This window comes from Hyaloscypha bicolor (assembly GCF_002865645.1).
Source record: "Hyaloscypha bicolor E unplaced genomic scaffold K444scaffold_117, whole genome shotgun sequence".
Lineage (NCBI taxonomy): Eukaryota > Fungi > Ascomycota > Leotiomycetes > Helotiales > Hyaloscyphaceae > Hyaloscypha > Hyaloscypha bicolor.
This window is the reverse complement of record NW_020194619.1, coordinates 263,644-287,536: the sequence shown is the minus strand read 5'-3', so window position 1 is coordinate 287,536 and position 23,893 is coordinate 263,644. Positions and strand designations below refer to the sequence as shown.

The following is a 23,893-nucleotide window of genomic DNA, read 5'->3' as shown; positions in this document are numbered from 1 at the left end:
ATAAAATCGTCCCAAGCTCAATGCCGTTTGGGAAGGCTTCATCAGCTCCCTCTCCGGACGAAGGCTTCTCCGAGCCACAGCTTTCCTCTGTTTCGTGCTGGGGTCTGCCAGGGTAGCGCCAAGAGGATTCCCCGTGGGTCCCTGCCACCAATTTCATGCTTGATTTAATATCTTACCCTCCCCAAGGCTGGTATCTTCACCTCTGTTCTTCTTCATCCGTCTTGCCGTGAACACATTCATTCACTTCCTTTCTATTTTCATCCGAGCTTTTTTATCATCACGAGCAGGCCCTCGCCATCTGGCTTATACTCTCAAGCTTCACCCTCACGATCTTTACTGTTGAGCCAAGACAACTTTGATAGTTTAGCTATACCGCAGTGCGGCTTCATCTTTGCACTACCTTCGATTCGATACCCGCTCGACAGTTCTAATATATCACCATGAGATTCTCAGCCGTTGTAGCACTTTGCGCCGCGCCACTGGCGTTGGCTGGTACTCTACAAGCAGACTTGGTTGCACGAGGCGCAGTCGGGATTAAAGCTGAAGGAGTAGAGTTTCAGGGAAAGGAAAATAGCAAGAACTCTAACAGCGGGGACAATAAAAACAGCGGTGGAAATGATGTGTCAAATTCAATAACAGAGATCATCATCATTTGGGTCAACAATGGAGGTGGAGCTCCTACTTCGACCATGAAATCTCAGTCTACTTTCTCCCTTCAAGAAGGCGCTCCTGCGGCAGCCCAAACACACAGCGTAAGTTGGGTCCGAATTATTCCATAGGTGCAGTACTAACAATCTCCCAGGTCACGGTTGGTGGATCCGCAGGATTAGCATACACACCAGATACTATCAATGCAGCAATTGGCGATATGGTAATTTTCACATTCCTGGAACAAAACCACACCGCAACGCAATCTGCCTTCACCACACCCTGTGAAGCACTGGCTGGAGGAGTTGATTCTGGATTCATGCCAAACCCCAACAGCAGCATCGTCCCACCACCGCAAATGGCCATGCAAGTTACTGTTGCAACACCGATTTGTAAGTCGACACATTTCTCGCTGAAGCGACCCAAAATTCTAACACGTCACAGGGTTTTACTGCAAGCAGAAAGGTCACTGTGGAAAGGGCATGACTTTCTCCATCAACCCCACTGCCAACAAGACCCAAGCCATGTTTCAACAAATGGCCGTTGCTCAAAACGGTACCGGAACTACCCCGGTCATTGCTGGTGGCTCAGGTACAGGAGCAACGTCAAGCACTGTTGCAGGCGCTGCCGCCACTTCATCAGCCAACAGTGGTACTCTGGCTTCCGGAACCGGAACAATCGACGGCACTGGAGCTTGCCAATGCTCATGTCTCTGCGGCGTAGCGTCATTCCCCAACGCTGCCATTCAAGGTGTCGACGGTTTCGGCGGTCTTCCAGGTAAGCTACTCCCGATTGTTAGCATTTCAAAATTTAATTTTTAACAGCAAAATTTTAGGTGCCATGCCTTCGAGCGCGCTCATGACATAAGAGCAATTACAAAAAAGGAGCGGCTTTTGCAGTGTGTAACTTAGATCTGGGGTTGGAGCGTCGCCGTTGAAAGGCTTGACGCATATTTCCGTGGTATATATGACAGGATCGTATTCGAGAATGCGCTTTAATAGTCCGCTGAATGGATACATTTATTGCATTCTGTCACGGCGTTCAAGTAACTTTTTTTCATTTACCTCTTGCGGTTCATAGATGGCAGTACAATTACCATTCAATGTTTACTCTTACCAAAAGTCTTCTTGAAAATCGTACCAATGTGAAGCCTGTGTAAAAAATCGGTCAAGGAGTACTTGAATCTCATTTCCTCATCTCAAGAGGGATCGACAGATGAAACTGTATCCCAAGCAGCTGCATAGGCTGCATAGCCACAGTCTTTCATGCATAGAAGCGCATCATATCATCCGGCCCGGCGACCAAAGCCCCACAAGGCACACTGAGAGTTTGAATTTCCATAATTCGAGAAGCAATGCTGCAATGCAAGATACCACATGGTTCTTGTCTCCGCTTCGAGGACCATTTCGAGTTGATCGTCCTGCAATGACAAAAGCCTTATCCGCATCCTGTGTTTTCTCTTCCTCATGCCAGAGATCTGTCGATGCAAGAGGATGCATAAAAAATTGGCAACGCTTTTGAGTTCCAGAGTTTTAGCCAACTTCAGAATATATCGAAAACAATCCATTCCCTGCCATCTTCGCAGTTCATTGAACAAGCATGAGGCTTCTTTCCAACCCTTTTTGCTCCAAAGCTCATTTCACTATGGTCCCGAGAAACAAGCATTGACGTAACTGAAGATATAGATGTAGAATTAGACTGTGAGAGAAATTAACCCTTAAATTTCCTTTCTTCAAAATTCTGAAAGGTATATCTCTCCTCCTGTCGCAACTGAGTTACCAATTCTACCCTTATCACCGATTGTAAAAGTAACCAAGATCGAATTCTTTCAACGCTCATTTAGAAAGGCCCAAAATAAGTTCCTAAAGCATCTAAGCATTTAATTAAGCAACATTTGAGATCACATTACACAGAGCGCGGTGAAAGTAAACACTGCTTTGCTACCTCCACAAATTCGTCAGCCTTGCATTGGGATTCCCAGCCTCGCGACGCGGTCTCGCGTTTCACTTAATTCTTCCCAACTTTCTCACCACCATCCACCTCCATTTCCGTCCTTCTTCAGAACGACAATGAATGGCACTCACTCTCCCCACAACCCTCAAGCTCTCTCAATTGAAGCTATTAGCCTTCAAATGCGGCATCTCAACCTCGGGCACAAAGCCCATCCTCAGGTCGCGCCTCCAAGATGAAATCACTCTCACTCCGCGCCAGCGACCCATTCCTCTCCGAATCCTAAGCATTGACATGGGAATCCGAAATCTAGCTTACTGTATCCTCGATGTCCCAAAATCGTCTCCGTCGAAGCTCCCTTCAATAAGAGCATGGCATCGGCTAGCTGTGTCTACCACGCCTGAAGTGGGAGAAGTCAAACCGGGCGAGGGTGTCGAGATGGCACGGGTGAAAGAGGTCTTCAACCCAGCTACACTTTCTGCCGCTGCGTATACGTTATTGAAGAAGAAGCTGTTGTTGGAGGAACCAACACATATCTTGATTGAGAGACAAAGGTTCCGGTCTATGGGATCGAGGAATATTTTGGAGTGGACGGTGAGGGTTAATATGTTTGAGTCCATTCTTTATGCTGTTTTATGTACTCTTAAAGGAGAGGGAGTATGGAATGGAGAAGTTCAGGCGATTGCTCCGGGGAAGGTGGGACCGTTTTGGGTGGGTGAAGAGACGGATGGAGTAGGGAGTAAGAAGGTGAGGACGAGCAAGAGTGTGAAGATTAGGAACAAGGGGGCGAAGATTGATTTGGTGAGGGGATGGCTTGAGGGTAGTGAGATGGTCGGGTTGGGGAATGAAAGTGTGGAAGGTGTAGCGAGGAGGTATAGGGAGAAGTGGAATAGAAGTCCTGGAGGGAGGAGGAAGGGGGAGGGGGATGAAGAGAAGAAGATGGGGAAGTTGGATGATTTGGCGGATTGCTTGCTGCAAGGGATGGCGTGGATACAGTGGGAGGAGAACAAGAGGACGGCGTTGAAGCATGGTGTTGAGGCTTTGTTAAGACAATGACTACCTCAATCGCAAGGAATAACTCGAAGACCTCCAAGATCTCATCTGGACCTACCAAGGAGGGCAAGAGCAAGAGGCAAGAGGATGATGATGATTCACATTGGGATGAAGATGCATTTTGGGCATCATTTGGGACGCCGAAGAGAGCCTTGATGTTTTTTTTTTAAAAAGAGGGTCATTGGAACGAGACCTTTGAAATAATCAATGGTTCCATTGCCTAATCTAGCGAACAACTCACATCATTCACAGCCCCCCCTTACCTCGATTTCCGAATGCGGCTTAGCTAGGAACCGTAAGGTACCGGTATCCCTGTCTAACCTTATTCGTATCACGTGGAGCTCCTCCAAATATCTGAGAAAGTTCGTCCGATGTATCTGCTAGCTGAGAAGAGCTTCTATAGCACTTAGCTGGATGTTGAAAACTCTCTTAGAGCTTGCGAGGTGTTTTTGAGCCAGCAGCGTTGATGCAAATCCCCAACAACATTCTTCTTCTAACCACCGGATGCCTCTCGGTAGAAAGAGATACTTCGGTTTGCACCAGCAGTAGCAAAGGCTTCACTCTTCCCAGTCTTTGGCAACCACTTGACACACCATAGAGTCTTGTCCGTTTCGCTGTGGGTCGCCACACATGCCCTTCTGTCAATAGACCACACTTTGCACTTGCCATCAAAAGACCCACTGAGAAGATACTCGCCAGTATCACTCCAGTCTACCGAAAAGATCCATGCTGAGTGGCCTGTGAGATTTGCAACTTGCTCCCCGTGCTGGACATCGTACAGAGCAATAACCCTCGCGTCTCCTGCAGCAGCGAGACGAGTACCAGCAGGTGAGAACGCAACCGCCCGTACTGGCTTCACCAAACCTGATTTCCATTAACAAGCTGCAACAAAACAGGTTCAAAAGAATGACCTTACCTGGCAACGAATACAACATCCTGCCCGTATCATTATTAAACACATAAACCCCACCATTCTCATGCCCACTGGCCGTAAATCTCCCATCCCGGCTCATATCAATACACATCCCAAAGCTCCCTTTCGTCTCATATTCTCTAATCTTCTTCCGTCCAGCAACGAGATCCCACACATTTATCCGCCCATCATACGTAGTGCTCGCCAAGAACTGTCCATCCTCGCTCAGCGCAACGGCCCATATCTCTCCCGCCTTGTTGCCGTCCTCAATTTTGCCTTCTCCCGCCCATTCTCCAGATTCAGAAATGCTCCATATCTTCACCTCGCCGCCGAAACCTGCGCTGGCTGCTATTCGTCCGTTGCGGGAGGTTACGATGTGATGGCAGCCGAGCCTGTGTGCGCCGGAAAGGGTTTGCATGAGAGGGATATCGGGGGAGGTGGTGGAGTGTACTTTGATTGATGACGCGCCAGATACGGAGAGGATCTGAGTGCGTGTCACAGCGAGGGAGAAGATATCGGTGATGTGAGCTGAGAGATATTAGCTTGCGCGGAAGAAGGAGGGGCAGCTTGAATCACCATCGTCTATTGTGTGCGTTGTGAGGTATTGTTTGGACTGGGAAGGATTAGCTTGGATCAGAAAAATGGTCAGGGGCTAGGCACCATTATCACCGAAGATTTGAGGGCATGTCAAGTTGAGGAGTGGGTGTGAAGGCTCTGCTGCTGAATCTTGTAAAAGTTTGGTGGGGTTTGATGTCGAAGCAAATCAACATAACATGACGCGAACATTTAGATTGGATGAAAACGCCAACATGCAATATTTGATCAAGCTTTGCATGAAGTCTTTTGATTGCAATATCTTCTTACGCCTTAAGTACAATATTTGTACAATCTTTAAGTCGCATTGAAGCCTAGTCTACAACCACTTCCCATTCCCAAAACGCCAAATGCTATGCCACAACCCAGCTTCACTTCCTCCATCTCAAATATTATCCCTCATTATTCATCCGTCGGCTTGTCTGATGTGGTTTTGTTCGTCTTCCCCTTGAACATATCCTGGATCTCTGTTCTACATCAGTAATTGTGCCACAAGGTCTGCTTGAAGAGCTTACCTCGAACGCAATACGGACAGAGAAAGTGCGCCTTCTTTACATGCCCACAAGCAGAGCACTTGTTCAGAGCGGTCACGTCATTCATTCCTTTTCCTGCCATTTGTCTGTGCCTCTTCTTCATATGTGATGTCTTCTTCTTCGGCACAGCCCGGAGTATCGATTCCCATATCCCACCCAGTAGTCCCGGAACATTGAGTTGTATGGCAGAAGGGATTGCAAATGCTAGTGAGGGTAATAACGGGTGTGAGAGCTGCCGTGAATATAAGGTGGTGTATCTCGAAGCTCTGGTCACTGTGGATACGGAGAATCGAGGGAGGAAGGAGGACAGTATCGACGAGGTTGCAGTATGAATGGCGGCCATGGTGACGGACGACAATGGCAATGATGATTCTTGCCTTGCCAATTCGAAAAAGCTCGCAATTGCTCTCGCACAGGACCAGCGTTCGACTTCGGCAATTTTGAAGCTTTTCGGAAGTTGCTGCAGGGGATGGAGGTCCCTAATCTTAAATGAGCCTAGCTCGCTCCTTCTCCTTTTTGAGAACGCGACACTTTATTTTGCGGAGGAAGGTAACCCCCTTCTCGACCGTTATCCGCTGCATACCACCAACGACGAGGAATTGTTCAATCCTAAAGTGCCGAATATCCATCTTTGGTCTCGACGAACATTATCGCAGTAAATGGCAACCATGGACAGACATGCTCCCCAGCAGTCGGTGTACCCGCGCAGCCACGTCGGTTTCGACAGCATCACTTCTCAGATTGAGCGCAAGCTGTTGAAGCGTGGTTTCCAGTTCAATGTCATCTGCGTTGGTAAGTAGAGCTCTTGAAGCTTCTTATTCCTATTATTTGCTTCTGCGCACCGGCTGACTGTTACTGTTCTCAGGTCAAACTGGTCTGGGGAAATCCACCCTAATTAACACTATCTTTGCGTCGCACCTAATCGACTCGAAAGGAAGACTCACCCCCGATGAGCCTGTACGATCTACAACCGAAATCCAAACCGTCTCACACATCATCGAGGAAAATGGTGTTCGTCTGCGGTTGAACATTGTTGATACCCCAGGTTATGGCGATCAGGTCAATAACGACAGATGCTGGGATCCAATCGTCAAGTACATCAAGGACCAGCACTCTGCATACCTCCGAAAGGAGCTCACAGCCCAGCGTGAGCGATATATCCAAGATACCCGTATCCACTGCTGCCTGTTCTTCATCCAGCCATCCGGACATGCTTTGAAGCCAATCGACATTGTGGTCTTGAAGAAGCTCTCGGATGTTGTCAATGTCGTCCCAGTCATTGCCAAGTCTGATTCCTTAACACTGGAGGAGCGAGCCGCTTTCAAGGAGCGCATAAAGGAGGAATTTGCGTTCCACAGCTTGAAGATGTTCCCTTATGACAATGATGAGTTCGATGAAGAGGAGCGTGCTCTGAATGCTCAGATCAAGGTTTGTCACAAGTGCCGAGCTACCCAGAGAGTAGCTAACATGTCATCAGAACATCATTCCCTTCGCCGTTGTTGGATCTGAGAAGTCGATCATCGTTGGCGGCAAGCAAGTCCGTGGACGCCAAAACCGATGGGGAGTCATCAACGTCGAGGACGAGAACCACTGCGAATTCGTCTACCTCCGAAACTTCCTCACCCGCACCCATCTCCAAGACTTGATCGAGACAACATCTCAAATCCACTACGAGACGTTCCGTGCCAAGCAACTTTTGGCACTTAAGGAGAGCAGCGCAGCTGGAGGACATGCTGGCAGCCGACCGATCAGCCCAGCAGCTGAGCGAGAATTGAGCAGAAACTCTCAGAGAATGACCATGAACGGCTACTAGGACATACAAGCCTTTGGGGGAGTCGGTGAATAGGGTGGTTCTTTATGATTGTATCTGAGCAAAAGCGACTTAGGGATTTCCTTGAGCAGGCCAAGGACAGCGTTTAATGGCCGCTTAAGCTGGGCTTTACTTTGACTCCGAGATTTCCCTTTGCTTAATTAGCCTTCTCTAATATCGAGAATTCATTTCATTAGTAGTAAAGTCTGTCGGTGTTTCTTTGTCCAATTATGAATCGGGTAGAATGAAGCTCGAGCTTTAAAGACAGAAACCATGTGTGAGAATCTCGTGATGCTTCTGTTCAATATCTTCTATGTGCAATGACTGAATCTGACAATGAGATGCAATCTATCGACGAAGTAAAACATTCTATCCACACCAATGGAGAACTTTTGGATACCCATGCATTTAACACCCGAGCTGCCAGTTTCTCCAAATGCTCACGGCAAATCAAATGGTCTTTCCAACTTTCAATCCTCAACACTCACGTCCGCAGCTCCCTCGTCCTTGGCATCCTGCTCCTGAGTCCGCTTCTTGAACACAAACTGCTCCAACTCAGTATACGCGTTCTCAAGATCATCGTTAACGATGATCAGGTCATGTGCCCCAGGTGTCTTGGAGTACTCGAGCTCGAGCCGCGCTTGAGCGAGACGCTTCTGGATCGACTCTTCTTTCTCGGTGCCTCGGCCTCGGAGACGCTTTTCGAGGACGGCCATGGAGGGGGGTGCGATGAAGACGTAGCGTGCTTCGATGTGGGAGTTTTTGATTTGCTTGACGCCCTGACGAATCCTTATTAGGCCCCATAATATAATTCCAAATACACACTTATCTTGTGAAACTCGTAGAACGGCAGAAATCGCGAGGTGAAAGAGAAGGTAAGATGGGGAAGGGGAGAGGGATGGCGAACAAACCTCCATCTCAATATCCAACACCACAACCGTCCCCCGCGCCGTCAGCTCCCCAATCGTCCTCTTACTCGTCCCATACCGGTTACCCCCAAACTTCGCATTCTCCACAAACGCCTTCTCCTCGATCATCTGCTCAAACTCCGCCATGCTGATGTAGTAATAGTCTATATCGCGCGTCTCGCCGGGTCGCGGGTCGCGTGTGGTATGCGAGATAGAGGTTGCGAAGATGGCGGGGTGCCGCTCGAGCAGGAGCTTGTAGAGTGTTCCTTTGCCTACGCCTGAGGGCCCGGAGATCACGATCGGACGGAGGTCGGTGGGCACTGTGAGGTGAGGTGTGGTTAGTATAAAGAAAGGCGGAGAGGAGTTAGGGATTGTGGGGGGGGGGGGGGGGGGGGGGGGGGGGGGGGGGGGGGGGGTGGGGCGGTGGGGAATGAGATGGGGATTCGAGGACGTACCTGGTGCCATTGTGTATGCGTGATAGGTTTGTCTGAATCGCGAGGTCTGGGAGAGGAATTTGGAGGATCTTGTAACACGGGAGAAAAGCATGTGGATTTTTGGGAGACAAATTTATGCATGAAGGTCGAGGCTAGAAAGTGTGGAGCTTAGCTTTATCGGCCGCCTTATCGTCACACTAAGTTTGATTCATGGTTCACATTTCGGACTGGACTGGGTGGAAATTATTATGATTTATTGGAATCTCCATTGAATTAGAGACACATGTGAAATGGAACCCGTGTGCCCGTTGTGCGCCATAACTCCCTCGAAATGTGAAAATGTGCTTCGTAAAGAGCGGGTATTTTGAGGGAGCAAAAGGGGGGAACAAAACTCCATGAACGCCTCTTGAGAAATCCCCTTCTATGATTATCTAGAATCTAGTCATGTTGCTGACCTCGCTGTATCGTGATGAGGCTGGGGCTGGAACAGGAGGGGGGGGTGGATAGGAATCTCCTCCTTTGTAGGCTGGGTGGAGTGAAGTTGAGGGACGCTGGATTTCTGGGATGACTGGGGAGCTTCTGTCATTCCAGGCATTGAAACGCTCGGGGTCTTGGACGACTGGTCTCGAGATACTGATGGGCCACTTCATGCCGAACTTGGACTTTCGTCGATCTTCGGAGTAGCTGCGCAAGATTTAGCACTGTAAAATGCCAAAAGATTGACGGAGCTGAGAGCTTACCTGGGGAGAACAGGAGTAGCAGGACGGCGAATAGAACCACTGGAGACGCTGAAGGCAGATTTTCCGGAGGGATCCTTGGGAATCGCGGCACCCTCCGCGCGGACCTGGCGACCAGTGATGCCAAGCTTAGAGTCGCAGAATACGTACGTCTAGGAGCCTGTCAGTGATCGCTTCTTGCGGCGGCAGCAGAAGAGGCATGGAAACAAGTAGATACTTACTGCGATGATATTGAAAAGCCCAAACAGCGAGTTGAGGATCCCCGATGATATGACAACTCGCCACATAGGCAAGCCTAGGTTCTCCACGCTTGTAGCGACCTTGTTGAGATTTCCGAGGGTGATGAAGCCCAGACATATCATTGAAATGCCGAGAGCGACGAAGCCAGACTCATCGCAGAATGAGGGCCAGCAGCGCGCGAACCACTTCTTGAAGAATCCTGACTCGGACACGATGAGGAAGATGCCGAGGGCACTGATTACGAAGTGAGCGGCTCCGTCGAAGAAGAAGAAATTCGATGTCTTGACCGTCATGACAAGCATAATCCAGCTAGCAACCACGAGAAGGAACAGGACGATGATGTTGAAGAGTCGAAGGATGTTCAGCGTGATGTAGCCGGGACCCATCTTGGATTCGGAAAACATATTGAATTGTGTATTAGAAGTCTGCAAAGGCAGGAGTTAGAAGATTTCAAATGGGTAAGTAGATTCGGAGACTCACGGTTTTGTGGGTGGCTGTAGTAGCTGTAGAATTCGACTGCCTGCAGTAGAAAGATTCGGTGACGGTGGTTCGAAAGATCGAGGGAATGTATGAGATGGAAAGTAGAAAGGGTTCGAGGAGAAATAAATTTATAAAATGCAGAAAGAAAGACTATTGACCTGAACACCTCATTGTTTGCCGAGCACAATGACTAGAGTGAATGTTCATTGACAATAAGAGGACAATGGGAAGTATATGAATGAAAGTTTACAATGGGAGAGCATGACTTGAAGACCTGATTCACAACCGCCTAATCTGCAAGCTATTGTGGGGAAACCGTACCTTTGTCCCTGAACGCAGCGCGAGTCACTTCGAACGAATAGTATCGAAGTGCAAGGGAAGTTCGTTGACCAGACGGGAGGGCCGCGACAAAGGGACCTCGAGTTTCGAAAGAAACAACTGGATGAAATCCCCTCGTCTGGTCGAAAAGCCGCTGGAAACTTTTCAAGCCTCAGAATAAGACTGCCGCCAGTGTTCGTAGCGTTGCACGGAACAGACAAGGAGGCTTCCGTGTGCGAAGTCCGTGTACGACAGGATCATCCAGGGCCAGACCTTTCAGGCCGGCCCAATGAGGCCTGTAACAGGCGCTTGTATTGGTGCCAAGTATATATTCTCCTGCGGCAAGCATAGAGGGGCGTTTCGAAGACCGTTTCTAGCACTCTGGCTATTGGACGAACGCGCTTAAGGAGTTTGTTTCAAGATCCCCTCCTGGATGCCAGTACATCGTGCATCACGGAAGATCGCGTGAAAAGGCTCCGATAACAGTTGCCGCTTGGGCTATTCATGACAGTGATTCGACAATTATATGACCGTTCTTTGTGAATCACCAAAGAATGTGGTGTTCGAGGGATTGAGGTTTAAGCGTGTATCACGTGCATTGTCTTGTTCGAGCCTTCCCGAAAGCGGGAAGGCGCTTACAGTAACATGCAAAAACTCCCTGTTTTAGCGCGTTTTTGACGAAAAGCGGTACACTTAAAAATGGGTGCACCAAACGTTACCTAAATTATTTTCAACCACCAATTGCTCCACCAAACCACGTCCGAATTAGATGAGAAGTAGATCAATTTACTCCCTTGAAGTAGCTCTTACTAATGATAAGAGCAGATTATAGCTCCTTACCTAAGCCCGCGCGAAATCGCGGCCATCCACGATCTTCTCGCACAACCGGAGCAGAACCGGGAGCTCCTTGAGCAGTGGTACGATAATTTCGATTTTGGATGGGAAACAGGATACTCCCGTAGTATTTTTATGGCTGGGGAAGAATTCGATTATTATAATGGATAACTGGTATATACTGGAGTCAGAGGGTGCTTGATATGTGCCGGGAGCAAAGGAGGGAAGGGGGGGCTTCTGGATATATTAGTTGCTTCCCTATTGCCCAATTTTGAACCCAATTAGGGGGAGCTTTCGCAATATTAAGTCTAATATGCGAAAGAACTGCAGGAAGGTCTATGGGAAGTATCCAGACTTTGGAAATTATCTGATTAATACCGTTTGGAGGCTTGGACGGGGGCCGGAAGCAGCTTGGAAGGCTAGAAGGCATTTCTATAATTCAGGATATCGGAATTTCCCTATAGAATTAGTATAGAATTAATGGAATCGCCATACTTAATATTACTTAAAGTTCTGGTGATTTTAATATTACAAAAGGTGGTTCCAAAATCACTTGTTACTTTACCAGAGAGCCGATATTAATACTAATTAAAAAACACTACGGTTCTTAACAACCACAACTACTATTAAAAAAACGAAAGCATATTTAGAATCGTGAGAAATAGCTCTTTTAATTATTCTAATATATAAAAATCCTACGGTATGGTTGCAAAAATATTTAGTATAAGGGAAAAACTTCAAATATTAATAATCTCGACTAAAAATAACGACCATAACGCCAGTAATAAATCTCTTCAAAAGAGCCTAAAATCCTGTAATCTGATTAGTCCATTCCTCGTATCCCTAAACCAGTGATACATAGAAATCAAGGGGGCAGCTCGTCAACCTCGATTCTAAATATCATTCTCCTCCACCCCCTAATCGCCTTGTAATCGTCATCCAATAGCCCAGAACTTATGAACTCTTAATAATCCTGCTTTTGTAAGTTGCCTATACCCTGGTGGAAGCTAATTTCGTCTTCAGGGTACGTGCTAAAGGCAATATCTGGTCGAATCGAGTCTTCTGCTTGGATGTCCGGAATAGTGCTTTGGAATGGGGCTGTCAAATGGGGCTTTCGAATGGGGCTACCATATTAGCAGTCGGTACTACTAAGTACCTATATTCAATATAAAACACTAATTAGCTTCTGAATTCCATATAGTATACTAAAGAGAGACTTTAGCCTTCATAACAAGGAGAAATCCCCATACTAGTACCCGATTTTTCCATTGCCTTTAGCTATTTTAGCTCAGCCTTCTCCTCTAATATCATAGATATCAAATTACTAATATCTGCCCATCGATATTAATAAAAAAAGGGCGAATTGGTTCGTAGATAGGGGAGAAGTTGGGTTTGCTAAGAATTCGGCTCGATGTACAGGCTCAATAGCTACAAATTCGGGGGAGGGAAGGAGGGGGTGGATCGTAATCTGCTTATATCATTAGCAAGAGCTACTTCAGGGGAGTAAATTAATCTACTTCTCACCTAATTCGGACGTGGTTTGGTGGAGCAATTGGTGGTTGAATATAATTCAGTACCATTTTTTCAAGGTACCACTTTTCGTCAAAAACTCGCTAAAACAGGGAGTTTTCGCATATAACTGTAGCGAGTTTAAAAATAATCTCGTTCCATTCTCAGCCTCAACTCGATCAACATCTAGCCACGCAGGCAAAGAAAACTTCAACGAATCTCCCATAGAATTGTGGACACTCAACATCATTCAAGATGGCCAGAGGCAATCAAAGAGACAAGGCTCGTGAGGCTAATCAGAAGAAAATGGCCGACCAAGTAAGAGCTTTCTTGTACTAGAAAATTGCGATTCACGTCCCAGAAACACATTGCTGACCGCATACTCTGTTTATAGAAGAAATCCAACAACATGTCCGGCTCTGAGATGCAGCGTGAGAAGGAGAAGGTTGCACAAAAGATGAGGGAGAAGCAGGCTGCTGGTGAGTCTTTCGCAATAGACTTTGCGTCGGAAGCTGATTGCTAACCCCACTCTAAGCCGATGCGAAGAAGGCTGCTGAAGCCGCTGGTGGAGCGAAGAAGTAGTAGACGACATCGATAATTTCCCACCGAAGTCTTCGACGATGCGAGGAGGTATTTGCCGAGTTATGACGGAGTTTCGGTACGGATTGCATTACATGGGCACTGAGCATTGGTTACATGAGATGAACAATTTAGAATGCGTAGTTGGGGCAATCGACAGTTTGATTTCTCTCCAATATTCTTTCTGTGCTTAGTCTCTTCAGTGATGGAACGGAGGATGTTAACCTCGCGGTTTACCACTCGAAAGACTTTCTCGTTACGCTGAACTTCGTTCCCCTTCTTCCATCAACAGTCGGAGGAAAGATATGTGGCCCTTGTGTCCTTCAGAGAAGACATTCCTATGTTTTCACCATAAAATATTCCAACCGAAACCGGCAAGTATGAGAAAGGGGGGCCATCTACTGCCTTAATAATCTTTCGTTCGAAGGCAATTTGAGGGGCATTGCGGTGGACAGGAGGGAATACCTCAGCAAAGCACAACACCCTGCGCCATTTGAAGTCCTTCCACGCAAGCTCTAAGACGTCGCTGAGGTGGCTCGGCGACCCAGCTTAATCTGGGCATAAAATACGATCCAGTAGAGTTGGCTGACTGAGCAGTTCTCCGCGGCTCTCCCATTGGCTCCTTCGTCGGAAACTCTCCAAGCCACGAGGTTTTGTCAGGAGTGAACATCTCGCTCATAATTAGTGCTTGAAGTGATCCACGAATATAGTCCCAAGTGGCGCAGTACCCTGGTGATTCCCAATTTACTGTTTTCAAGGAACTCGTTTAGCTTCTCAAGTTGACACCTAAAGATGTACAAAGAAGGGGAACTGACTCCCATTTCATGGAAAACTCTCATATCTCTCAACATCCGTCATTTCCTCAGCAATGTATAGTCATTTGTACTTTATGCTCGCCCTTCTTTTTGGCCGTCAAGTCTCAGTATTTGAGCTGTCCATTATTAGGCCCAGACTATCCCATTCCTACCAATTTGAGGTATGATGCTTCAATTCTTTCTGCGTCTCAAAACTTGACCAGCCAACTAAAGTTGGATGCATTTGTTCATAACTCAACAGTATTCGATCAACGAACGTCTTTCTCGGTACGGTGGTTTGCAGCTGAATCCAACGAATCTCTGTTTCAATATTACTACAACTGGTCCTGCGGTGGCTCAGAGTTCAGCGGGTGTCACAAACATCACCGAGGATTCGATCTACCGTACTGGCTGCATTTCCAAGCTGTACACGATGTATTTGTTCGTGGCCGAAGCTAGAGAAAGCTACTTCTAACGACCCATCACGGACTTCGTGCCGGAGCTTGCACAAGCAGTCAACGCAGGTACAGCGGGTGATGAAATCAACACCACCCAGTGGGAGGATATTTCCATTGGAGCATTGGCTAGTCACATGGCGGGTATGGCTCGAAATGGTAAGACAACCGCTCTCCTCTTCGATGTCGCGAAAGCTAACGATTGTCAATCTAGATGGTCAAACTGGCCTCCTCTCCACTACTTTACCGTGGCCCAGCTTGCGATGTCCAGAACTCACCGCATCAAAACTACCTTCTTGTAAGTTCAGTAGCTCTTTTCCTTCCTACACGCGAGCAAGTAAGCCTTGCAAGGTATATCCTTTAACGGATGCTAATGAGTTTGTAGTATTTCTGCAAGATCCCATTAAACACCAACTTATATTCCCACCATCCACAACATCCATTCACTCTAGTGGGGCCTTCCCACTTCTTTGCTTTGCACTCGAGTCTATCACCAACAAGTCTTTTACTGATATGATGAATAACCTGTTTACACAACTTGACTATCTCAGACTACCTACACGACACCCACTCTTCAGCATAAGGAGTCAATCCATTGAATACTGCATACAGTGGTTGGGACCAAAACGAAGCCGCAGTTGATCCGTCCGTACTCTTGCCTGCTCTTCGCCATGATGTCGGACTAACGAGCTACCCATTGAGCCGGTACGATCTGCGCGTCAATTGTAGACATCTCGAATTTTGGTCGAGCTATTCTCAACAACGCACTCCTCTCTCCGGTACAGACCTAGAGCTGGATGAAGCCCGCCACGCTCACATCGAGCATGTATCTAGCCGTTTGCTGTCACTGGTCCCGCATTATAACGCCGGATTCGGTATATTTACTGCCGATGGCTACGCTGCGGATGTTACTGCAACTTTGTCTAAGATGGAAGCCACAACTTTTGGGGAAGCACTCGAGATGAGGGCGAAGATGCAAGCATTTGGCAAGTTTACTGGTACTTATGCTGCCGCTGATGGGAATGATTCGACTGTTATCGGAACTTCTAACACTTTTGAAATGGCGGTACAGTGCTGGACCAGCGAGGGAAATTGTTGTATTGGAATTTTATTGACAATAACAGCTGGCCCTTCAAGTCAAGGATTTAAGGGCATATATATATATATATATAGTAGCGTGGATTTAATAAGCGCTAGCTTAAGTGACGCGTGGGAATTGAGAAATTGGTATAGTGACGTACAATACCGTCACTTCAACAGAAACAATATGCTAGCCAACATCGCCCTGATACAAGGTAGTGCTCATGCCACAGGTCTTTTGATACTTCTTGTGACGACTAGTCCAAGGTCCGTTGATGCCGGCAATGACCAAACAAGTCTGGGCTTCCGTTCCGCGTTGGGATTCGATGGACCAGTCCCGGCGAATAACTTCAACAAAGTGTGCTCCATGAACAACGGTAGGTGGCCTTGGTTATGGTGGTGTACAGTGAGATTCGAAATCAGCGTCAGCCGGAACACTTCATAATTTTTTGTTTGGCCCCACATTTTCTGCACACTAGCACTATTATAGCTAGCTGTATTTTGGGTTACTGCAGATTGAAAGGTAGATTGCTGCTTAAGGATTCACTACTCGTCGAAAATCGGCAGGAATTAGCTGATAGAAATAAACCCTTTCCTAAGAGCCAATTCTTTACTGAGGCTCCAATTCTGTGCCCGGGCCTCAGTGAGAACGTGCCACCTGTACGAAAGTAGCTCGCTCCAAGGTCCTGGGTCCGCAGGCTGCTACACGTGATAGAACGTTTAACCCGCTTCGCGTGGCCAGCCTAAGTCTGTCTAGCGCAAAATTTAGTCTTGTGGAGGCTGAGCGCAGACAACGTCCTGTGGAGCCAGCGAGGCAGACCTGTTTTATCCTCTACTTTCTCTCAACATAATTCTTCTCTGCCTACTTTCTCCGGTGCTGACCATCACGATGAGCTTTGGCTTTAGCTTTGGCGACTTTGTCGCTGTCCTTCAGCTTGCAAACAATATTCGGAAGCAGTTTGTTGATGCTCCAAGCCAATTTAAGGCAATCTCCGAGGAGTGAGTGTTTTGTATAAATTCGATAAATAAGTGCTTATTTAGTTTTAACAGGGTTAAGAGTCTTTCAAGTGTGCTTCAAGATATTGACGATATCTTGACGGCACGTGACCTCTCGAACCACCAGCAGACGGAACTAGGCAATGTCATTAAGCATAGCCAAAGTGTACTCCAAGAGCTTGATAAAATCTTAGTCAAGTTTAAGGAGCTAGATCCTGTCGCAAAAGGTATAGATGGAAAACCTCGAAGAGTGTGGAAAAGATTTAGATGGGGTCAAAAGGACATTGATGAGTTACGCAGCCGGATTTTGTCAAATATTCTACTATTGAATACGTTCTTGGCACGAGTGAACAGGTATAATAAAATGGAATTCCTTCTTTAAATGAGCCTATGGAGCTAAATTTGTCTAGCCAAGCAGTATTCGCAACTAAAGATGGCGTAGAGCGGTTACATGAGCGCCAGGACGCTCAAGAACGTCAGCAAGAGACTCGAGAGCGGCAACGAGAGCATGAGACCATTCTCAATTGGCTCACCCCAATTGATTATGTCTCTCAGCAAAACGACTTCATTACTCGGCGACAAAAAGGAACTGGCACGTGGCTCCTTGACTCCATAGAGTATCAATCTTGGCGAGAGAAAAAAAAACAGACGTTATTCTGTCCAGGAATTCCTGGGGCTGGGAAGACAATTCTCACATCGATTGTAGTAGAAGAGCTCACTACACGGTTTTCCACCGACCCGACTGTTGGCATTACGTATATCTACTGCAACTTCCGGCGTCAAGATGAGCAGAAGATCGACGACTTGCTCACAAGCTTACTCAAGCAATTATCTGAGAGCCAGCCGTCTCTGCCAGGTACTGTGAAAGATCTTTATAATCGACATAAGACTAAACGGACACGGCCATCCCTTGACGAAATTTCTAGATCTCTCCAGGCTGTGGCTACCTTATATTCTCGAGTCTTTGTTATTATTGATGCACTTGATGAGTGCCAAGCATCTTATGGCTGCCGCGAGAAGTTCCTATCAGAGATATTTAACCTCCAAACCAAGACTGGAGCAAACCTCTTTACGACCTCAAGGTCTATTCCAGAAATTGCTGAAAAGTTCGATGAAGGCTTGCGGTTAGAGATCCGGGCAAGCAATCAAGACGTACAAAGGTATCTAGATGGTTATATGTCACAGCTGCCCGGATATGTGCTTCGCAGTTCAGATCTGCAAGACGAAATCAAGACTAATATTACAAAGGCAGTTAATGGGATGTGTGTAATCCCCAATATCTTATTGACTAACTCTTACATCCCGTAGGTTCTTACTTGTACAGCTTTATCTTGATTCATTAAAAGGGAAAAAATCCCCCAAGGCTATCCGTACCGCTTTGAAAAAGCTCCCAACCGGATCCGAAGCATATGACCACGCATATAAGGACGCTATGGAGAGAATTGAAGGTCAGCTAATAGACGAAGAAGAGCTTGCAAAACAAGTCCTCTCATGGATTACGTGTGCAAAAAGGCCGCTGACTACCTCTGAACTTGAGCATGCCCTTGCTGTGGAGCCTGAAGAGTCGCAACTTGATGAAGAGAATCTATGTCGAGTAGAAGACATGGTCTCAGTGTGTGCTGGATTAGTTACTATTGATGAAGAAAGCAGGATTATCCGGTTAGTTCACTATACAACGCAAGAATACTTCGAGCGAACGAAAAGCCAATGGTTCCCACAAGCGGAGAGCGAGATAACGATAACCTGCATTACATACCTTTCGTTTAACGTATTCGAGAGCGGATTATGTCAAACAGACGACAAGTTTGAGAAGCGGCTTCAATTATATAAGCTATACGATTACGCCTCCCATAACTGGGGACACCATGCTCGAGCGGCTTCTATATTAATTCCCGAAGTCAGTAGCTTTCTTGAGAGAAAAGCTCAAGTAGAGGCATCGAACCAAGTATTATTTGCCCTGAAAGAGCACTCAACAAAGCCGAGGTATAGCCAAAATTTCCCAAAGGAAATAATAGGATTACATTTGGTAGCATACTTTGGGATTAAGGCTATTGTCAAGCTACTGCTCGAGAAGGGGGCCGATGTGAATGCAGCTGATCAGGACGGACAGACGCCACTATACTGGGCCTCTGGGAACGGGCACATCGACGTTGTCAAGCTACTACTCGAGAAGGGGGCCGATGTGAATGCAGCTGAACAGGACGGACAGACGCCACTACGCTGGGCCTCTGAGAGCGGGCACGTTAATATTGTCAAGCTACTGCTCGAGAAGGGGGCCGATGTGAATGCAGCTGATCAGTTTGGACAGACGCCACTATACTGGGCCTCTGGGAACGGGCACGTCAATATTGTCAAGCTACTGCTCGAGAAGGGGGCCGATGTGAATGCAGCTGATCAGGTTGGACAGACGCCACTACGCTGGGCCTCTGGGAACGGGCACGTCGACGTTGTCAAGCTACTGCTCGAGAAGGGGGCCGATGTGAATGCAGCTGATCAGGTTGGACGGACGCCACTACGCTGGGCCTCTTGGAGCGGGCACGTTAATATTGTCAAGCTACTGCTCGAGAAGGGGGCCGATGTGAATGCAGCTGATCAGTTTGGACAGACGCCACTATACTGGGCCTCTGGGAACGGGCACGTCGACGTTGTCAAGCTACTGCTCGAGAAGGGGGCCGATGTGAATGCAGCTGATCAGGTTGGACGGACGCCACTACGCTGGGCCTCTTGGAGCGGGCACGTTAATATTGTCAAGCTACTGCTCGAGAAGGGGGCCGATGTGAATGCAGCTGATCAGGTTGGACGGACGCCACTATACTGGGCCTCTTGGAGCGGGCACGTCGACGTAGTTAAGCTGCTAGCTGCTGGTCAAGAAGGGGCTTGACATAGTGGTAGGTAATGAATATGTTAAAGTTGTTGAGTAATTCCTATTTTATATATTTTTATAACTTTAATAAAGAGGGGCTTGGGGGAGTTAATTATTTTATATTATAACCTAATACTAAAATTGCTATTGTGTGATTTGTAAACGCACTAGATTAGCAAATCTAGAATATTCTAGCAGCTTTGCTCAATATTCCTAAAGCTATGTATTTCTGTTAGTAGATGTCAGCGAGCCATTGGCACGTGCCAGAATCTTTAGTCCTCACCTCAAGCAGAAGTTAATGTCTCATGCGACACTAAAGTTAACTTCGATGTCTGCTGGATGCGGAGGAATTCTCAGGCAATGACATACATTTCTCGTGTAACGCTCTACAGCAGTAAAGCTGATGCAAGGGACTAGGATTCAGCTAGCGCGCAGAAAATGTGGGGCCCAAAAATTATTGAGTTTCCGACTGATACCGATTCCGACTCGTACAGTACTGTAATACTTATTTTTGTATCTTTACGGTCGATGAGACAGATCAAGTCGTGGAAGTGAGCATTCCGGTATCGCAGACTACTCTCAAGCGCGCAGCTTATTTATTGCTTGGTTGGATGGCATGTAAAGAGGGGAGAGCTGGATCTGCAAGGCTGAGGGGCTGTGATCACGATGCGGAAAAGGACTGACTCCAGGCCTTGGCAGGGCTTTGCAGAGATGAAAACACCGCCAAAGCTTACAAATGTTTCCTACATTGAACAATTTGAAATCCTCCCCAAAATGGTGCTGAAAGCTCATGCGAGAGTGAGACAGAAATCCTAGACTTTGTAAATCTGCAACTGAAATCGTTCTTTATCCGTTTTTAATCTCCGCAAAGTTCTAGGCCCTGCCATTGCATAATCGCAGCTTCCCACACTAGCAACGGTCTCTAATCGTCAGAGTGCGTGCCCCTCAAAGCACGTCACCTCAGCCCGATCTGATAAATAGCTTCCATCATCACTTTTCCCTTCCTCTCTCCATGCAAAAGCTTACATTCCTTGCCCGCTCAACGGTCGCAGCTTCAAAGACGGCGAATTCTAGACTCTCTTCTCTGTCCCGCCAGTTTTCATCCTCGGCATCCAGAATGGCCCCCGTACCGAAAGAATGCGATTACCTTGTCATTGGCGGCGGCAGTGGTGGCCTGGCTTCTGCGAGAAGAGCCAGTGGGTACTACGGAGCGAAGACAATTGCAGTTGAGAGCAACCGTCTGGGAGGAACCTGCGTCAATGTTGGGTAGGAATACCCCCTTCGAAGCTGTGCCGTAGCTAACCTGTACCGCAGATGCGTTCCCAAAAAGGTCACATTCAACGCAGCTTCAATTGCTCAGTCGATACACGAAGCAAAAGCATACGGATTCTCAGTCCAACAGACGGCGCTTTTCGACTGGCCATACTTCAAGAAGAAGCGGGATGCATATGTCAAACGCCTGAACGGAATCTATGAGAAGAACTTGGTCAACGACAAGGTGGAATATATTCACGGCAGGGCACACTTGACTGGAAAGCACGAAGCGGAGGTCGTTCTGGATGACGGAACAAAGCAAACTATCAAGGCGAAGAAAATACTGTTAGCAGTTGGAGGGCACCCCACGATCCCACAAGATATTCCTGGAGCAGAATATGGCACAAACAGTGATGGATTCTTCGACATTGAAAAGCAGCCGAAGAAGGTGGCACTAGTTGGAGCTGGTTATATTGCCGTTGAATTCGCGGGAATGTTCAATGCTTTAGGAACGGAGACGCATCTATTCATTCGACATGACAAATTTTTGAGAAGTTTTGATCCTATGGTTCAAGAAGCAATCACTAATGAATACGAACGCCTCGGCGTGCACCTGCACAAGAACTCGAGTCAAAGCAAAGTTGAGAAGGATGAGAAGACCGGCAAGCTTACAATCCACTATAAGGATGCCAACGGAGAGGGAAAGCTAGAGGGAGTAGACAACTTAATCTGGGCTATTGGACGTTCTCCAGAAGTCGAGGACCTCGGATTGGAAAAGGCTGGTGTCAAGCAAAACGAGAAGGGCCAGATCATTGCGGACGAATATCAGAACACCAACATTGAGAATATCTACTCCCTCGGCGACGTTGTTGGGAAGGTCGAGCTGACGCCTGTTGCCATTGCAGCTGGCCGAAAGCTCAGTGATCGTCTGTTTGGGCCAGCGAAGTTTAAGGCTTCAAAGCTAGACTATAACCTCATCCCTTCAGTCGTCTTCGCGCATCCAGAAGTCGGCAGCATCGGCTTGACTGAACCAGAAGCAATCGAAAAGTACGGCAAGGAGAACATCAAAGTGTACAACACCAGCTTTACAGCCATGTACTATGCAATGATGGAGCCAGACGAGAAAGGACCCACGAAATATAAGCTCATTTGCCAAGGACCAAACGAGAAGGTCGTTGGCCTGCATATATTGGGTCTAGGAAGTGGAGAGATGCTCCAAGGATTCGGCGTTGCCATCAAGATGGGTGCTACGAAAGCAGACTTCGATAGTTGTGTGGCTATCCACCCCACCAGTGCAGAGGAGTTGGTCACATTGAAGTAAAGATCCACGGATAGATCGCATGTCCTTTCCTCCAATAGAGCTGTACACATATTTCTTGATTTGCTTTGCGTGTTTTGATGTCGTCCCGTATTCTCCGGTCATGATGATCATGATGCTGCAAGTGTGTGATGCTTCTCGTATTCCTCCCCTTGCAAGGATGCTGACGCTAGGCTTCCTCTTAGCCGAAAGCGGATATCTGTCAACACAGCTCTTGAATCTTCACCACCCTTCCTTGGACTGCTTCTGTTCCCTATTTATGGTGACTATGGCCTTGCAAGTGTGCGGTTTTCCTCGTATTGCAGCTCGTAGAAGAAGTCGGCAATTTGCTGCTTCTAAGCCCGATTAGGAAATTTTTCAACACCAGCTCTTGAATTGAGATCTCCACCATTGTGCACCTTCCCTGCTATTGTTCCTAAATTCAGATTTTGATGGCCATGGCTTTGCAATCGTGTCAGTATCCTCATATTCCTGCACGTAGAAGAGTTCGGCAATGTGGCGTCCTATGGCCGAATTAGGAATATTGTCAATGCCAGCTCCTCATCTGAGATTCTCACTATTTCACCCCCTTTTTAGCCGAAGCCGTTTGTTCAAGTAACGTTATCCTTATAACGCTTGTGAAGGCGGTGAAGCTATTGTCCAGTACGCTATTGAAGGCGGTGAACATGTGTCGAAGTAGTCCCAGGCAAAAGTAAAAGGCAGGTCCGACGCGTTAGTAGAACACGGAGATAACTTCGCTTCGTTGTTCACCGCCTTCATTAGCGCCTCGGTAAATAAAGGGGAGGCTCAGACACGTTAGTAGGACATGAGGATAGCTTCACTTCGTTGTTGGCCGCCTTTATTAGCGCTTCGGTGAAAGCGAAAGGAAGCACCGACAAGTCGGTAACAGGCGGCGATGGATTCTACACATGGTTCACCTCCGTCAGTACGGAGCGTAGTAGATTCTCTATGTTGTGAAAACTTGGAGTTGAACTTAGCGCATTGCGAAATATGGAGAAAAGGGCCAAATCCAGCATGTCATATGAGACTCTAAGAATTTCATGTTGCTGTAAAGCTGAGCTCCTGAAAGCAAAGCGGACTTGTATGCTTCTGCCTGCCTCACTAAGCGCAACGGCGGCTCACTTTCCATCACCGTGTGGCCGATCCTCTCCCAATCTTAGGAAACGAAATATTTTTGTGATGAGTACTGATCTCAGAAGTCAATACTCGTCCGGTAATGCTTGCAATGACGCAAATCTACTCATTTTTTACGAAGTCTGCACGGGAGAACGAGGATATCTCGGGCCGTAAGGGGAGATAATGGCTATCTCTTCCCCTCCCAGTGCTGCTTTTGTATGCTATCAAAATACGCTAAACTAGCGTCCACACTCTCGCTTGATTCTGCCGGTTTTATTTTGTAAATCTAGATCTATTCAGTAGATCGTGTGTACCTACTTCGACCTCTTCCTCTAATAGCCCTCGCATCTCTGAAGCCCCTACACACCCTTAATTTTGCCCTTATCCTTGCACAGACACTCACTGGGTTGGTCAGGATGGAAATTCCATGGCCAGACGGTCCACATGTGACGATTTTCTGGTCAAACCTCAAATGCC

General features: G+C 47.3%; 10 protein-coding genes across 10 annotated transcripts; 6 read left to right on the top strand and 4 right to left on the bottom strand.

The window, feature by feature from the left end:
* Positions 1-440: 440 nt before the first annotated feature.
* K444DRAFT_631968 (uncharacterized protein) lies at positions 441-1,515 on the top strand (the record flags this gene model as incomplete). Its single annotated transcript, XM_024883433.1, has 4 exons — positions 441-752; positions 803-1,040; positions 1,093-1,425; positions 1,484-1,515. The coding sequence occupies 4 exons, from the start codon at positions 441-443 to the stop codon at positions 1,513-1,515; spliced, it is 915 nt and encodes a 304-aa protein (XP_024733707.1).
* Positions 1,516-3,899: 2,384 nt separating this feature from the next.
* K444DRAFT_35841 (WD40 repeat-like protein) lies at positions 3,900-5,313 on the bottom strand. Its single transcript, XM_024872155.1, has 4 exons — positions 5,225-5,313; positions 5,141-5,177; positions 4,568-5,092; positions 3,900-4,515 (listed from the first exon to the last, which is right to left on the bottom strand). The coding sequence occupies exons 1-4, from the start codon at positions 5,225-5,227 to the stop codon at positions 4,145-4,147; spliced, it is 936 nt and encodes a 311-aa protein (XP_024733706.1). The 5' UTR covers positions 5,228-5,313; the 3' UTR covers positions 3,900-4,144.
* A 48-nt stretch (positions 5,314-5,361) lies between these two features.
* Positions 5,362-6,120, bottom strand: K444DRAFT_615219 (uncharacterized protein). The gene is made up of 2 exons (XM_024880685.1): positions 5,674-6,120; positions 5,362-5,625 (listed from the first exon to the last, which is right to left on the bottom strand). Exons 1-2 carry the CDS (start codon positions 6,032-6,034, stop codon positions 5,561-5,563), a joined length of 426 nt encoding a protein of 141 aa, XP_024733705.1. The 5' UTR covers positions 6,035-6,120; the 3' UTR covers positions 5,362-5,560.
* A 239-nt stretch (positions 6,121-6,359) lies between these two features.
* On the top strand, positions 6,360-7,504 carry K444DRAFT_534124 (cell division control protein 10; the record flags this gene model as incomplete). The annotated part of the gene is made up of 3 exons (XM_024875195.1): positions 6,360-6,483; positions 6,557-7,119; positions 7,169-7,504. The coding sequence occupies 3 exons, from the start codon at positions 6,360-6,362 to the stop codon at positions 7,502-7,504; spliced, it is 1,023 nt and encodes a 340-aa protein (XP_024733704.1).
* A 467-nt stretch (positions 7,505-7,971) lies between these two features.
* On the bottom strand, positions 7,972-8,874 carry K444DRAFT_631964 (guanylate kinase; the record flags this gene model as incomplete). Its single annotated transcript, XM_024883432.1, has 2 exons — positions 7,972-8,729; positions 8,865-8,874. The coding sequence occupies 2 exons, from the start codon at positions 8,872-8,874 to the stop codon at positions 7,972-7,974; spliced, it is 768 nt and encodes a 255-aa protein (XP_024733703.1).
* A 205-nt stretch (positions 8,875-9,079) lies between these two features.
* K444DRAFT_615217 (uncharacterized protein) lies at positions 9,080-10,583 on the bottom strand. The gene is made up of 4 exons (XM_024880684.1): positions 10,301-10,583; positions 9,802-10,245; positions 9,584-9,732; positions 9,080-9,527 (listed from the first exon to the last, which is right to left on the bottom strand). The coding sequence occupies exons 2-4, from the start codon at positions 10,222-10,224 to the stop codon at positions 9,275-9,277; spliced, it is 825 nt and encodes a 274-aa protein (XP_024733702.1). The 5' UTR covers positions 10,225-10,245; positions 10,301-10,583; the 3' UTR covers positions 9,080-9,274.
* Positions 10,584-13,205: 2,622 nt separating this feature from the next.
* On the top strand, positions 13,206-14,018 carry K444DRAFT_593345 (four F5 protein). The gene is made up of 3 exons (XM_024878300.1): positions 13,206-13,279; positions 13,356-13,440; positions 13,497-14,018. Exons 1-3 carry the CDS (start codon positions 13,217-13,219, stop codon positions 13,541-13,543), a joined length of 195 nt encoding a protein of 64 aa, XP_024733701.1. The 5' UTR covers positions 13,206-13,216; the 3' UTR covers positions 13,544-14,018.
* Positions 14,019-16,725: 2,707 nt separating this feature from the next.
* On the top strand, positions 16,726-18,760 carry K444DRAFT_565424 (uncharacterized protein; the record flags this gene model as incomplete). Its single annotated transcript, XM_024877101.1, has 4 exons — positions 16,726-16,868; positions 16,920-17,219; positions 17,276-18,127; positions 18,174-18,760. Coding segments are annotated over exons 1-4 (1,848 nt in total), but the record flags the coding sequence as incomplete, so codon positions are not given.
* Positions 18,761-18,972: 212 nt separating this feature from the next.
* Positions 18,973-19,137, top strand: K444DRAFT_489347 (ankyrin; the record flags this gene model as incomplete). Its single annotated transcript, XM_024873184.1, has 1 exon — positions 18,973-19,137. A coding segment is annotated over one exon (165 nt), but the record flags the coding sequence as incomplete, so codon positions are not given.
* Positions 19,138-20,845: 1,708 nt separating this feature from the next.
* Positions 20,846-22,303, top strand: K444DRAFT_631961 (uncharacterized protein; the record flags this gene model as incomplete). Its single annotated transcript, XM_024883431.1, has 2 exons — positions 20,846-20,994; positions 21,043-22,303. The coding sequence occupies 2 exons, from the start codon at positions 20,846-20,848 to the stop codon at positions 22,301-22,303; spliced, it is 1,410 nt and encodes a 469-aa protein (XP_024733698.1).
* Between the last annotated feature and the right edge of the window lie 1,590 nt (positions 22,304-23,893).